This window comes from Nomascus leucogenys, chromosome 17 (assembly GCF_006542625.1).
Source record: "Nomascus leucogenys isolate Asia chromosome 17, Asia_NLE_v1, whole genome shotgun sequence".
NCBI classification, from domain to species: domain Eukaryota; kingdom Metazoa; phylum Chordata; class Mammalia; order Primates; family Hylobatidae; genus Nomascus; species Nomascus leucogenys.
In genome coordinates, this window is record NC_044397.1 from 83369436 (window position 1) to 83382404 (window position 12969).

The 12969-nt window shown below is 55.1% G+C and overlaps 2 protein-coding genes across 3 annotated transcripts; both read right to left on the bottom strand.

Moving 5' to 3' along the window:
• Positions 1 to 26: 26 nt before the first annotated feature.
• On the bottom strand, positions 27 to 2513 carry TTC9B (tetratricopeptide repeat domain 9B). The gene is made up of 3 exons (XM_003270359.4): positions 1915 to 2513; positions 1153 to 1335; positions 27 to 242 (listed from the first exon to the last, which is right to left on the bottom strand). The coding sequence occupies exons 1-3, from the start codon at positions 2339 to 2341 to the stop codon at positions 133 to 135; spliced, it is 720 nt and encodes a 239-aa protein (XP_003270407.1). The 5' UTR covers positions 2342 to 2513; the 3' UTR covers positions 27 to 132.
• A 3765-nt stretch (positions 2514 to 6278) lies between these two features.
• CNTD2 (cyclin N-terminal domain containing 2) lies at positions 6279 to 11174 on the bottom strand. Of its 2 annotated transcripts, XM_030795665.1 has the most exons (7): positions 10718 to 11174; positions 10456 to 10635; positions 8788 to 8877; positions 8554 to 8709; positions 7454 to 7612; positions 7218 to 7369; positions 6279 to 6620 (listed from the first exon to the last, which is right to left on the bottom strand). In XM_030795665.1, exons 1-7 carry the CDS (start codon positions 10721 to 10723, stop codon positions 6371 to 6373), a joined length of 993 nt encoding a protein of 330 aa, XP_030651525.1. In that variant the 5' UTR covers positions 10724 to 11174; the 3' UTR covers positions 6279 to 6370. The 2 variants fall into 2 exon arrangements, with proteins under 2 accessions (XP_030651525.1, XP_030651526.1); XM_030795666.1 differs by lacking the exon at positions 8788 to 8877.
• Between the last annotated feature and the right edge of the window lie 1795 nt (positions 11175 to 12969).

Consider the following 12969-nt stretch of genomic DNA (forward strand, 5'->3'; position numbering starts at 1 on the left):
CCCCCCAAGAACACCACACAAAGAAGTTATGATCACCAGTGACAAGTGTTTTACCAACGAACACATGAGTCAGGGGGAAGTTACATGGTGAGGTGGGAGGGCGAGGGATAGAGAGGTCCCCTTGGGTTGGCCTCAGCCAATTACATCCCGAGTCTGGGCCCCAGCCCCACTGTCTTCCCGCTGGAGGCTGCAACGGTTCATCTTCAGCTGAGTCAGCTGGATGTAGCGGAGCACATTGGTGTCTGCAGGGGAGGTGGACAGGGCATCATCTGGGTGTCCTAGGGCAGCAGGTGACTTCCACACCTCCCTGGCTCACACCCCATTCTCCGAAGTCTCCAGCAGCTCGCTCACACAGCCAATAGAGCCAGAGCCCTTCCCCAAAGCCCCAGTCACAGTCGGCAAAGCGGAGCCATCGCACACCTCTATGCGCCTGTATTTGCGGCACCCTCTGCCAGAAATGCCTCTTCGCAGAGGCCCCCTTCACAGTTCTCATCCTCCAGTGACATCTGCAAGAAGCCTGTTCTCTCGGAGCCACTTAACGGGAAAACTAATCTCGTCTCTGCTCCCACAACCCTGCACCTGTTGTAATCCCTCTTCCTTCCTCATTGGCTCTTAATACAAAACCGAGTGTTGTGTCTGCCCTCCTGCATTCATGTGTGTAAGTGCACACATGCACTCACACACACACACACACCCCAATTTCCTGCCATCGCCCACCCGAGTGGATGAGTGGATGGTGGAGGAAGTGAATGAATAGGTGTGTGTGAATGGGTGAGTGGAGGAATGAGTGTGTGCAGTAGGCAGGGGTGGGAGGGGGTAATGGAGATGACAGTGGGTGGATAGGGAAGTGGCTGAGCAGGTGAATAGGAGATATCAGATGTGGCAATGACGGTAGATGAGAAATGGCCGGGGAGATGTCAGAGGAGCAATAGGTGGACGGATGTTTGAATGGCGGGTGAAGGGCGGGGTGGATGAATGGATGAGTGGGCGTGTAGGGAGTAAGTGGGTGGCGCAGCTCTCCCTAGAAGCAGCTCCGCGGGAGGAAGGCTCTGCTGTTCTACCGTGATCTTCCTGCCTGTTCCCTCCGCTCCAGCCCCTTTCCCTGCCCTGGGCCTAGCCCTCACCTCTGCCCCACCCCGCCCCGCCACTCACCTGTGGGCTCCCGGCTGCGGGCCTCCTGCAGGTAGCGCAGCGCGCGTGCGTAGTCGCCCAGGTGGTAGAAGGCAATGCCGGCACGGTAGGTGGCCTTGAAGTTGCCCTGCTGCTTCTCCAGCACCTTGAGACAGTACTCGCGCACGCGCTCGTAGTTTACCAGCTCCGACTGCAGCAGGCAAGCTGCGAGGGCGCCGCGGCCGGCAATCTCAGAGCCTGCTGGCACCCCCAGAACCCACCTGACTGCGAGGAGCCGGGGCTTCAGGCTGCAGGGAACCCGGCCTAAGGTTCCGGCAACCAGGGACGCCAATCCGCTCGCCTATCGAAACAGGCGCAACTGCGCCGCCGCTAGGGGGCGCCAAAACACGGAAGACGCCACTGGGCGACCCACCCAGAGCTGTCGGTGGGCAAGAGCACTAAGGGCCTGCGCGGGGGCGAGGGCCGGGACCTCGAGAGCCTGGCTCAGGGCAGACTTCCTCACCTTAGGTCCACGTGCGGCCAGGGGGTGGAAAGAACGACTCAGGGGGAGCGGGGCCCTGAAGACCCGACCCAAAGACCATTTCCTGCATCCCAGCTCCCTCCAGCCACAGATCCCTGTCATCCCCTACCCCTAATCCCTTTCCTTGATCAAGCTCTGAAGGCTCCCCCGGAAGCCCACAGCCCTGGACCCTTCAGCCCCAGGGGCCCTGCCCCCCAAGTCGCCAAGCTTTCCCGATTGCCCCCTCCCCTCGTGCCCCATCCCCCCACCCCCCGACGGCGTACCCGTGAGGGAGTCGTAACACTCCACCTCCGTGCTCTCCACCAGGCGCCGCTGCTCCTCGCTGAGGCGCGCCGGCCCAGGGCTGCTGGTGGACCCGGGGGCGGGGGCGGGCAGGCCGCTAGGGCGGGCCCCCTGCGCCGCCTTCAGCTGCAGCAGCGCTCGGTGATACTTGCCGATGGCCTCCCGGAACTTCTTCTCTCGATAGCAGCGCTGGCCCTCTGCCTTGAACGCCACGGCGGCCCGCAGGCTGCTGTCGAGCGCCGCGCCCAGGCTCCCCGACGGCTCTGGAGTAGGACCGGGACGAGCCGAGCCATGGCGGGAGCCCGAGCCTGGGCCCGGGCCCGGTGGGGAGAGGGCGGGAGGCGGGCGCGGCGGAGGCTCCGGGGCAGCGCTGAGCATCAGCACCGGGGACAGCGCGCCGCGCTGCATTGTGGGAAACTCCTGCCGCCGCCGCTGCAGCTACCGCATCGCCCCCCGCGGGGCTGGTCCCCACCCTTTCTCCGCCCCCTCACCTCCGGCAGCCGACTCTGGCTGCCCCCTATGGGTCTAGGGAAACCCCTCGAGACTTCCCCCATGCTCACTCTCAAATTAACCAAGTCCTAGTTCTCCAGCCCGCCCCCGAATTGTTCCCATTCCCCTTACTCTCTCCAACCTCCTGCCTGCTCTCCTCCCCGGTGCCCAAAGCTCCCGAAGATTTCTAGAAGGAAAGGACGAGCCTGGGGGAAAGAGCAGGAAGACAACAGCCTCATGGAAAGCTGGCTTTCAGCCCACTGGCCATTCGGCATATCGAATGAGAACACAGGATTTGGACCCAAGCTTCCCAAATTCAAATCTCTGCTTATTTTCTCACTAGTGGTATGACTTAGACAGCTCGCTTAAACTACCTGGAACTCTGTATCCTCATCAGTAACATGGGACAATAATATCACCTTTAGGGCCAGTCGAGGTGGCTCACGCCTATAATCCCAGCACTTTGGGAGGCCGAGGCGGGCGGATCGCTTGAGGTCAGAAGTTTGAGGCCAGCCTGGCCAATATGGCAAAACCCCGTCTCTACTAATATACAATATATATAAAATTTTTGTATGTATACACAAAAATTAGCCTGGTGTGGTGGCGTGCACCTGTAGTCCCAGCTACTCGGGAGATTGAGGCAGGAGAATCGCTTGAACCTGGGAGGCAGAGGTTGCAGTGAGCCGAGATTGTGCCACTGCACTCCAGTCTGGATGACAGAGGGAGATGCCGTCTCAAAAAAGGAAAGGAAAGGAAAGGAAAGGAAAGGAAAGGAAAGGAAAGGAAAGGAGAAAGAGGAAAGAGGAAAGGAAAGGAATTAAAAATAATACCACCTTTGGGATTCATCTGTTAATTTATGAAACAAATATTCACTGACATCCTTTCTGTGCCCAGCTCTGTGCTGGATGATGCTGGGACATAGCAGACACTGCGTGAGCTTCAGACCCTACCCTCACTGGGCCCCAGTTCAGTGGGAAGACAGACCAGTGACCAGACAGTGACAGCCCTGAGCAGGCTAGCCTGAGAAGCACAGGCAGAGGAGTCGGGGCCGAGGTGGAAGAGGCACAGGCAGAGGGGTCGGGGCCGAGGTGGAAGACGCACAGGCAGAGGGGTCGGGGCCGAGGTGGAAGAGGCACAGGCAGAGGAGCTGGGGCCGAGGTGGAAGAGGCACAGGCAGAGGGGTCGGGGCTGGGATGTGGGAGGTACCTGCCCTGGGCTGAGGTGGTGATAAAGTCTTCCTGGAGGAGGGAATAACTCTATAAACAAGAGAGATCTCCTTCTTGCCCTCATCCAGCTAGGCTGTCTATGGGAGAAAACCAGTGAGAAGGCAAACAAGTCCCCAGGAAAGGAAGCATGCAGGAGGCTTTCAAGAAAAAAATCGAGGATGAATGAGTCAATTGCCCTTCAGTCCTCCTTTGCCGCCTCCTTAGCTGTGGGACCTGGGCCAAGTTCCTCGATCCTCCTCCTTCGACTTCCTCTGTGCGACATGAGGATAAAAGGCAAGTTAACCTCAGAGCGGTTGCAGAGACTGAATTATCTTATGCAGGTAAGGCACTTAGCACAGGGCTTCATACATTAATGGGCAATTAACAACTGGTGTTTCTTATCGTCCATTAGACTCTGAGTCATGTGATCATGAGTGCCTGGCTCTGAGTCAGCATCCATATATAGTTGTTGAATGAATGAGTGTGTGAGTGAATAGCATTATGCATTACTACTCCTTCCCCCTCCTCTGAGACTCTAGCTTGGGTCTCAGCCCCAAGCATCTCCACTCTCCCCAACTCCACCCCCACAGCACATCCTCCAGCTGGAGGTCCCATGGCAGGTCACATGTGACAGACAGAAACCAGAACTCAGCACCTTCCATCTCAACCGGAGCATCTGCCTCTATCTCTTACTGTACTTTGCTGTAAAATGCTTTTGCTGAGTGAGTTTCTCCCTTATCCCTGGGGTCCAGCCTTGAACACCTCAGGAGTGCAAACATTTTCCTCTCTGCATCTCCAAACCCAGGCTCAGTTAGGAGTGTAAAACTCGTGAGTTTGAGTTCTTGAGCAGTGCACACACTTTCCCTACCTCCGGTGTGTCTGTTTTGTAATGAAAAACACAGAGATCTGGCTGGGCGCAGTGGCTCACACCTGTAATCCCAGGACTTTGGGAGGCCGGGGCAGATGGATCACCTGAATTCAGGAGTTCGAGGCCAGCCTGGGCAACATGGCAAAACCTTGTCTTTACCAAAAATACAAAAAATTAGCCAGGGGTGGTGGCGTGCACCAGTGGTCCCAACTACTTGGAAGGCTGAGGTGGGAGGATTGCTTGTACCCAAGAGGTGGAAGTTGCAGTGAGCTGAGATCACACCACTGCACTCCAACCTGAATGATGACAGAGTGAGACCCTGTCTCAAAAAAAAAAAAAAAAAGAATGGGAGATCTGTTGATTCATAACCATGTTTTCTGACCAAGTAAATGCCTAGGTACTCGGGCACAGTAGCACAGGACAACTGTACCTAAAATCACAGTCCTGCTGGGATGCAATGCTAACACTTTTACAACACCTCCTAGGTGTCAGATATTGTCATAAAGCTTTCCCTATTATTTATTTATCTTTATGTATTTATTTTGAGATGGAGTCTTGCATTGTCGCCAGGGCTGGAGTGCAATGACGTAACCTCGGCTCACGGCAACCTCCACCTCCCGGGTTCAAGCGATTCTCTTGCATCAGCCTCCTGAATAGCTCGGATTACAGAAGCCCGCCACCACACCCGGCTAATTTGTTGCATTTTTAGTAGAGACGGGGTTTCACTATGTTGACCAGGCCGGTCTCAAACTCCTGATCTCGTGATCCGCCCGCCTCGGTCTCCCAAAGTGCTGGGATTATAGACTTGAGCCACCACACCTGGCTGCTTTACGTATCTTTTAACTCACATCCTCACCACGGTGTCAGGAGGTTGGTACCATAATTATCCCCATTGACACCTGGGCACTTCCCAGGTTAAGTATATCAGACCCCATTGATCAAACTCTTACTATCCAGGACTCACTACTACAAACTGATGACCTTCGCAGAGCGTCTTCCCGGCCTGGGAGAACCTATCTTCATAGCCCAGTATATATGATATGTTGGGCTTGTACAACCATTAAGAAATATTGAATTAGGCCGAGTACGGTGGCTCAAGCCTGTAATCCCAGCACTTTGGGAGGCCGAGGCGGGAGGATCACCTGAGGTTAGGAGTTCGAGACCAGCCTGGCCAACATGGTGAAACTCGTCTCTACTGAAAATACAAAAATTAGCCGGGCATGGTGGCAGGAGCCTGTAATCCCAGCTATTTGGGAAGCTGAGGCAAGAGAATCATTTGAACCCGGGAGGCGGAGTTTGCAGTGAGCCGAGACCGCGCCATTGCACTCCAGCAGCCTGGGCAACAAGAATGAAACTCCGTCTCAAAAAAAACAAAAACAAAAAACAAAACAGCAAAAAAAAAACCGGAAAGACTGAATTAGTTGACATCTAAACGCAGATATGGAATTGCAGAATTTCAGGTTTACTTGAATAAGATATGAAAATCCGGCAACATCGAGGTAGCATTTCTTCTGACCGGGACGGGCATTCTCAATTCCCCACAGTCTCCACCTGTCGTGGATTTTTTGCCAGTCCTTAAGGGATCCCAGTTTTATCCGGCTGAATGACTCTTGGGGAAGCCTGCCATTGCCCCCTGGTGGAGGAGTTCAGAATTTGCATGTTATCTCCCAGCAACCATTAAAGGAAGTGGTGAGCACATCCAATCAGACGGATGCGAGGCCTAGAAAGCGACCAATCAAAAGCGAGAATGGACTGGAATTCGACCAATGAGGGCAGAGAGCGCTCAGAATAAAATAAATTCTTTTATTGAGATGAGAGACGGACATACACTGGGAGGGTTTTGATTTTTGTTGTTGATTTTTTTGTGACAGAGTCTCAGTGCTCAGGGAGGCTCAGACTGGAGGCGGCGGAGCAGGCAGGCGGCGGCAAGGCTGGTGCCCTGGCGCTGGGGCCGCGCGTACTTGAGGAAGACTGCAGCGCCACCGGGCGCGGGACCTCGGAGCGCAGCGCGGGCCATGCACGGCTCAAGGGTGCCCAGTTCCTCGGGGCTGCAGCAGGGAGATGGAGAAACTGAGGCAGGGCAAGGGGTTGGAGATGACCCATCCTTGGAACTGGAGACTCGAGGCTGAGAAGAAGGGCCGATGTGGGTCCCCACGGACCGGTCAGGGGCTCTCTCGAGATCGGGCACGCGTCCCGTCTTCAACTGGAGTGACTAGGCGAGCACGGGGAGAGGTGGACACCCGATTCTTCCTACAGGGCACAGCTAGTGCGGAATCAGAACACGCAAGGAAGCAAGGAAGGGAGCTGAGGATGGGCAGCCATCCTATCCTAGTGGTACAGGCTGGGGGAAACCATGATTCGCCTTGCCACCTGGTAGCATGGTTAGCGGCCCTAGCAGCTAAAGGAACGCCCTGTCCACCACCAGATACAGAGATGGAGGACTCGAGGCCTGGGAGATCCTTCATTCTCAGCCCTGGAACGCAATAGGAGCATCTTCTGGGCCTGGGAAACTATCTTCCACCCTGGGGCAAGGTTAAGAGCCTCCAGATCTGGACTAATGGGGTCCTCCCACCCCATTCTCTCCCACACCCAGAAAAATCAAGTCTAGGTGCCACCTCCTCCCCAATAATTGTCTCTCATTCTCTGAGACCGTAAAAATGACCAGGAAGGGAAGTCCCTGAAGCTGCGGTGACCCCATACAGGCCCTCTGCCAAGACTACACCTGTAAAGTTCCGGCTGGAGCCTGAAGCCCGCCCCGTCGAGCAAGCGATGCGCCAGGCTCAGAGCCGCAGCCGCGCGACGACCCGGCTCCCATCCCGCCGCCTCGGCCTCCAGCAAAGACAGCTCCAGGAAGTAGGTGGCAAGTAGCATCACCTGCAAGTGAGGCGGGGCGACTGTCAGGCCACGCCCCACCTCAAGCCGGCCACGCCCCCACCCCGCCTATTCACAAGGGCTCACCCGGGGGCTGCTCCCTGCCAGTGCGGCCAGCAGCCCGAGGCACAGCAGCGGGCCCGGGTGGTGCAGCCGGAAATCCAGGCGGCTCAGGATGCGGCGCTCGGCGCGCAGCAGCTCCGCCCGCGAGAAGGAGTCCGCGCTCAGGAGGCAGAGGAAGGCGGGCTGCAGATGGGGGATGCGGGGGGAGGTGAAGGAGTCTTGGATCCAGGCTCTTTACTCCCTGCCCTGGAAAGGCCCCAATTTCCGGACCTCAGTTTCCTGGTGTGTAAAATGAGGCCATTGACTTGTGTCTGGAAGTCGTAGAGAGCAGGGGCTTGAGGGTCCTGGGTTCAAGACCTAGGTTCGAGTTCAAACCCCATCATCTGCTCACTGTGTGACATAGGACATTCACTTAAGCTCTCTGCCTCAGCTACCCCCTGCCCCCCGTAAAACAGATACTACTCCCTGCTTCACCAGGCTGTTCTGATAAGGCACTGAATTCATGCATGTTGACGGTAACCATTCAAGATGGACTAGTTTATATTATTTTTATTTACTTTTCTAAATTAGAGACGAGGTCAGCTTGGCTCCCCAAAGTGATTTTTGTTGTTGTTTTTTTGTTGTTGTTGTTTGTTTTTTTGGAGTGCAGTGGCGCGATCTCACCTCACTGCAACCTCCGCCTCCTGGGTTCAAACAATTATCCTACTTCAGCCTCCTGGGTAGCTGGGCCTACAGGCGTGCACCACCACGCCGGGCTAATTTTTATATTTTTAATAGAGAAGGGTTTCACCAGGTTGGTCAGGCTGGTCTCAAACTCCTGATTTCAAGTGATCTGCCCGTCTCAGCCTCCCAAGGTGCTGAGATTACAGGCGTGAGCCACCACCCCTGGCCTTAAGACAGACTATTCTGGACTGAGTCCAAGTTCCAACTGCTTGATTTGGGGCAAATGTCTTCCTCTCTCTGAGCCTCGGTCTCCTCTTCTGTTTAAGGGTCACATTGACAGCCCCTCCCTCATCCATGTTGGGAATCCCAGACTCAGCACGGTGCTTGGCACACAGTAGGCACTGAATCAGTGACTCCCCAAAGGACTCCATCCACCCTCCCAAACCCCACCCCGGAAGTACCTCAGGAAGCACGCACTCTTCCATTTTGCACGCCACAAACAGGCAGGCCACGCCCAGCAGCTGCAGGCGATGTAGGCGCACACGGCCAGCGCTCAGGTAGGAATCAAGCAGGTGCACCGCCAGATAAAGTGTGTCACCAGCCAGACCCAGGTACTCCTGAGGAGGGGCACGGGTGACCACGGGGTCCCGGGCGGCGACTCAAACTCAGCCCCCCCCACCCTTCCAGATACCTACGTGCACCTGGACCAGCCAGTCTACCACCAGGGCGCGCATCTCCGGGGTCACAGCGCGGGGCAGGGCTCTCCGGGGCTGCACGCGGCACACCTGGGGTTGGGGCAGGGACGTCTCACTCTCCACACCTGTGCCTCTGCCTTTCTCCTGGGCTCCAGCCCTGGGTGCAGCAGCCTCCTCCAGTCAGTTGGATATCTTAGGCGTGCCACACCCAAACTGGCCTCCAAACGAGCTCCTCTTACGCGTCCTCACCTACAACTCTGGGCTTCGTTCCAGAAGCCTCAATACCCACCTCTCCAGTCTGTAGCCCCCAGAGCCACGTGGTCTCCTGGGCGTCTCCCCCTAGGTTCCCAGACTTCACTTTTTTTTTTTTTTCTTTTTTTTTTGAGACAGAGTCACTCTGTTGCCCAGGCTGGAGTGCAATGGCTCAATCTCGGCTCACTGCAACATCCCCTCCTGGGTTCAAGCGATTCTCCCGCCTCAGCCTCCCAAGTAGCTGGGATTACAGGCACGTGGCACCATGCCTGGCTAATTTTTGTATTTTTGTAGAGACAGGGTTTCACCATGTTGACCAGACTGGTCTTGAACTCCTGACCTCAGGTGATCCGCCCACCTCGGCCTCCCAAAGTGCTGGGATTACAGGTATGAGCCACTGCGCCCGGCCTCAGACTTCAACTCTTGACCACCAAGCCTCAACCCTTCTGCCTCAGAGCACCCAGAAGCATCTTCCCAAAGAAAGAGCTGACCAAGGAACTCCCCAGCTTAAAACCCTTCCATGGCTCCCAGTACCCTTGGAGAAAACTCTGATTTCTTTCAGGCTCTGCTCAAACATCACCTCTTCCCTCTCTCCCCCCACAACCCACGCATCAGCCACAGCTGCATTCTTTTTGGCTCCTAGACTATACCAAGCCCATTCCTACCCCAGGCCCTTTGCACTTCCTGTTTCCTCTACAGAGAAGGTCCTTCCCCAGCTCCTTGCTCGGCCTTTCCGTCATTCAACTAACATCTCCATGGCTTTGTCTATACTCCTCCCACCCGATCACTATCTCTTTGTCTCAGCATTTTCACTGTGAAGATGTCTCCCTGTGTGCTTTGTCTATTTGGCCGCTAGGCTGCCAGTCCCACGAGGGCAGGGACTTCTGCTCACAACACAGGTGTCTCTCAGGTCCTAACAGAGATCCTGGCCCAGGAGAGTCACTGGCAAGACGTTCAACAAACTCCTCCCTTCAGTCTTCCTTCCGCAGCACCCCTCTCATAGGGATGTCTGAAGGCTGGCGAGGCCAGTGTTTTGGTTTGCGTGGCCTGTCCCTAGTTGTCCTATGTGTTTGCTCATCTCCCCAGAACGAGGCCAGCATTGCAGCATCTCCAGCGCCTAAAACATTTGCTACTAAACCATTAAATATTTGTTAAACAAATAAATGTGGAGGACAAGTACAAGCGACCATGAACACTCCAGGAGGGGCTGCAAAGAGCCCGGGGACGGTGGGAAAGGGCATTCCCAGCGGTAGAAACGGCGCTGTGTGAAAATAAAACAAAAGCCTGGACGTTACAGGGAAGGAACGCCGGCTGCCAGTGACGGGGAGGAGAGGCTGGAGCGGTAGGAGTTCAGAGTGGTGTTCAGGGCGGTGGGCCGGCGTCGGCCTCACCAGGGCAGGCAGCGGGTCGGCTCACCATGACTTCGGCGAAGATGTCCCCGGCGTACTCGCGTTCTCCCTGCAGCCCCAGCGCGCTCAGCGCCTCCTCCAGCCCTGGTGGCCTCGCCAGGCGTCCTGGGGAGACACTGGGGCCCGCGAGGAAGCCGTCGGGGACTGGGGCGCTCGAAGGCTCTGCATCGAGGAAGGCAGTGGGACTCTGCAAAGGAGAGGGCTTGAGGGGCTCAGCGCCTAAAGATAGGCCCGAGCCGGGAGCCGGACCCCTGGTCCCTGCCTCTCACCAGCATCCTCCAGGAGGGTGTTGCGGGCGAGGCCAAGCACCGACCCTTGCAGCTAGGGGAAGAGACCGCGCGGCGGGCGCTTTAAAGGCCCCTGGGCGCGTGCGCACTGAGCCCGCCTTGCCTGGGCAGGTGCACAAAGGTGAGTGCCCCGCAGGCTGGCTCTGTCCTCTCGAAGCCCTCTAAGGTCGGACAGCTGGAGACAGATCCTCATCCTGCTGCCCGGAAGCAGCCCCTCTGGGCCTCACTTTCCTGACCATAAAGTCGGGAGGATTTCAAAATGTAGAATCAGGGTTTGCACCGTCAGAGGATGGATGTAGAAACAGATCGGAGCTTAGAATGACCCTTGTGGTGTCGGTGTCGCAATGGAATTGGAGATAAAATTGTGTGAACACATGGTTGTTTATATAGAAGTTAAGTGTTGCGTGGCCGGGTGTGGCGGCTCACGCCTGTAATCCCAGCACTTTGGGAGGCCGAGGCTGCCGGATCACGAGGTCAGGAGATCGAGACCATCCTGGCTAACACGGTGAGACCCCGTCTCCACTAAAAATACAAAAAATTAGCCGGGCGTAGTGGCGGGAGCCTGTAGTCCCAGCTACTCAGGAGGCTGAGGCAGGAGAATGGCGTGAACCCGGGAGGCGGAGCTTGCAGTGAGCCGAGATTGGGCCACTGTACTCCAGCCTGGGCGACAGAGCGAGACTCCGTCTCAAAAAAAAAATTAAAAAAAAAGTGTTGTGTATGCAAACATGTATTTCCTAGCCTAGTCCACTGGGAGAGCTTACGAGCAGCGACACCCCAATAGTGAGAAGCACCCCTAACATCTAAACCCTGGCCGCCGCATCCCATTCTCCACTAAAACGAACCAGGGCTACTTGGAGAAATGGCTGATCCCAGGGTCATACAAGAGAAGGTACAAGACCTGGAATATTTTTGTGGGCAGAAAGTCTCCCAATGGCAGGGCAAGTCACGTAGATGCAGAAGTCACTAGCTAAATCTAGAATATGTGAGCATCAAGATGATAGTCATAACTGAATAAAATTAAAATACAAGTTTATTCTGATATAACTCAGGCAGTGGGAAAGAAAAGCTCTTCTAATCTTTAGAACGTGAACTAATAAATGTGTTTTGTTTTCAGACAGGGTCTCGCTCTGTCACCCAGGCTGGAGTGCAGTGGTGTGAACATGGCTCACTGCAGCCTCAACCTCCTAGGCTCAAGTGATCCTCCCATCTCAGCCTCCCAAGTAGCTGGGACTACAGCTGTGCGCCACCATGCTTGGCTAATTTTTTTTTTTTTTTTTTTTTTTTTGAGACGGAGTCTCGCTGTGTCGCCCAGGCTGGAGTGCAGTGGCACGATCTCGGCTCACTGCAAGCTCCGCCTCCCGGGTTCAAGCCATTCTCCTGCCTCAGCCTCCTGAGTAGCTGGGACTACAGGCGCCCACCACCACACTTGGCTAATTTTTTGTATTTTTAGTAGAGACGGGGTTTCACCGTGTTAGCAAGGATGGTCTCGATCCCCTGACCTCGTGATCCACTCACCTCAGCCTCCCAAAGTGCTGGGATTACAGGCATGAGCCACCGTGCCCGGCCCCATGCTTGGCTAATTTTTAAATTTTTTTTGTAGAGACTGGGGTATCACTTTGTTGCCTAGGCTGGTTTTTGAACTCCTGGGCTCAAGCGATCCTCCCACCTTGGCTTCTCAAAGTGCTAGGATTACAGGTGTCAGCCACCATGACTGGCCAAACTAATAAATGTAGAAGGATGGAAAATCCTATTTGGCAACCACCACAGCATCGTTTCATACAAGAAACATCAATAGATGTTCAAACTAGTGGGTGAACATCTGATAGGAATCGGGATATCTACAAAATGTCTCTACACAAGACGCTTATTAACTATGTAAACCAAAAGGTATCTGAGATAGGTCTCAATCAATTTAGAAAGTTTATTTTGCCAAAGTTGAGGACGTGCCTGTGACACAGCCACAGGAGGTATTCGGGGCACAGCTTGGTTTTATACATTTTATGGAGACATGAGACGTCATCAATATGTGTAAGCTGTACACTGGTTCGGTCCAGAAAGGCAAGACAACTCAAAGCAGGGGAGGGGGCTTCCAGGTCATAGACAGGAGACAAACAGCTGCATTCTTTTGAGTTTGATGAGCCTTTTACTGAATGCACAATTTACAGGAAGAGCCATCCATGCCTAGTCTGGCTCTTCTATAGGGCAGAGGAAGCCATCAGATACGCCTTGGTCTC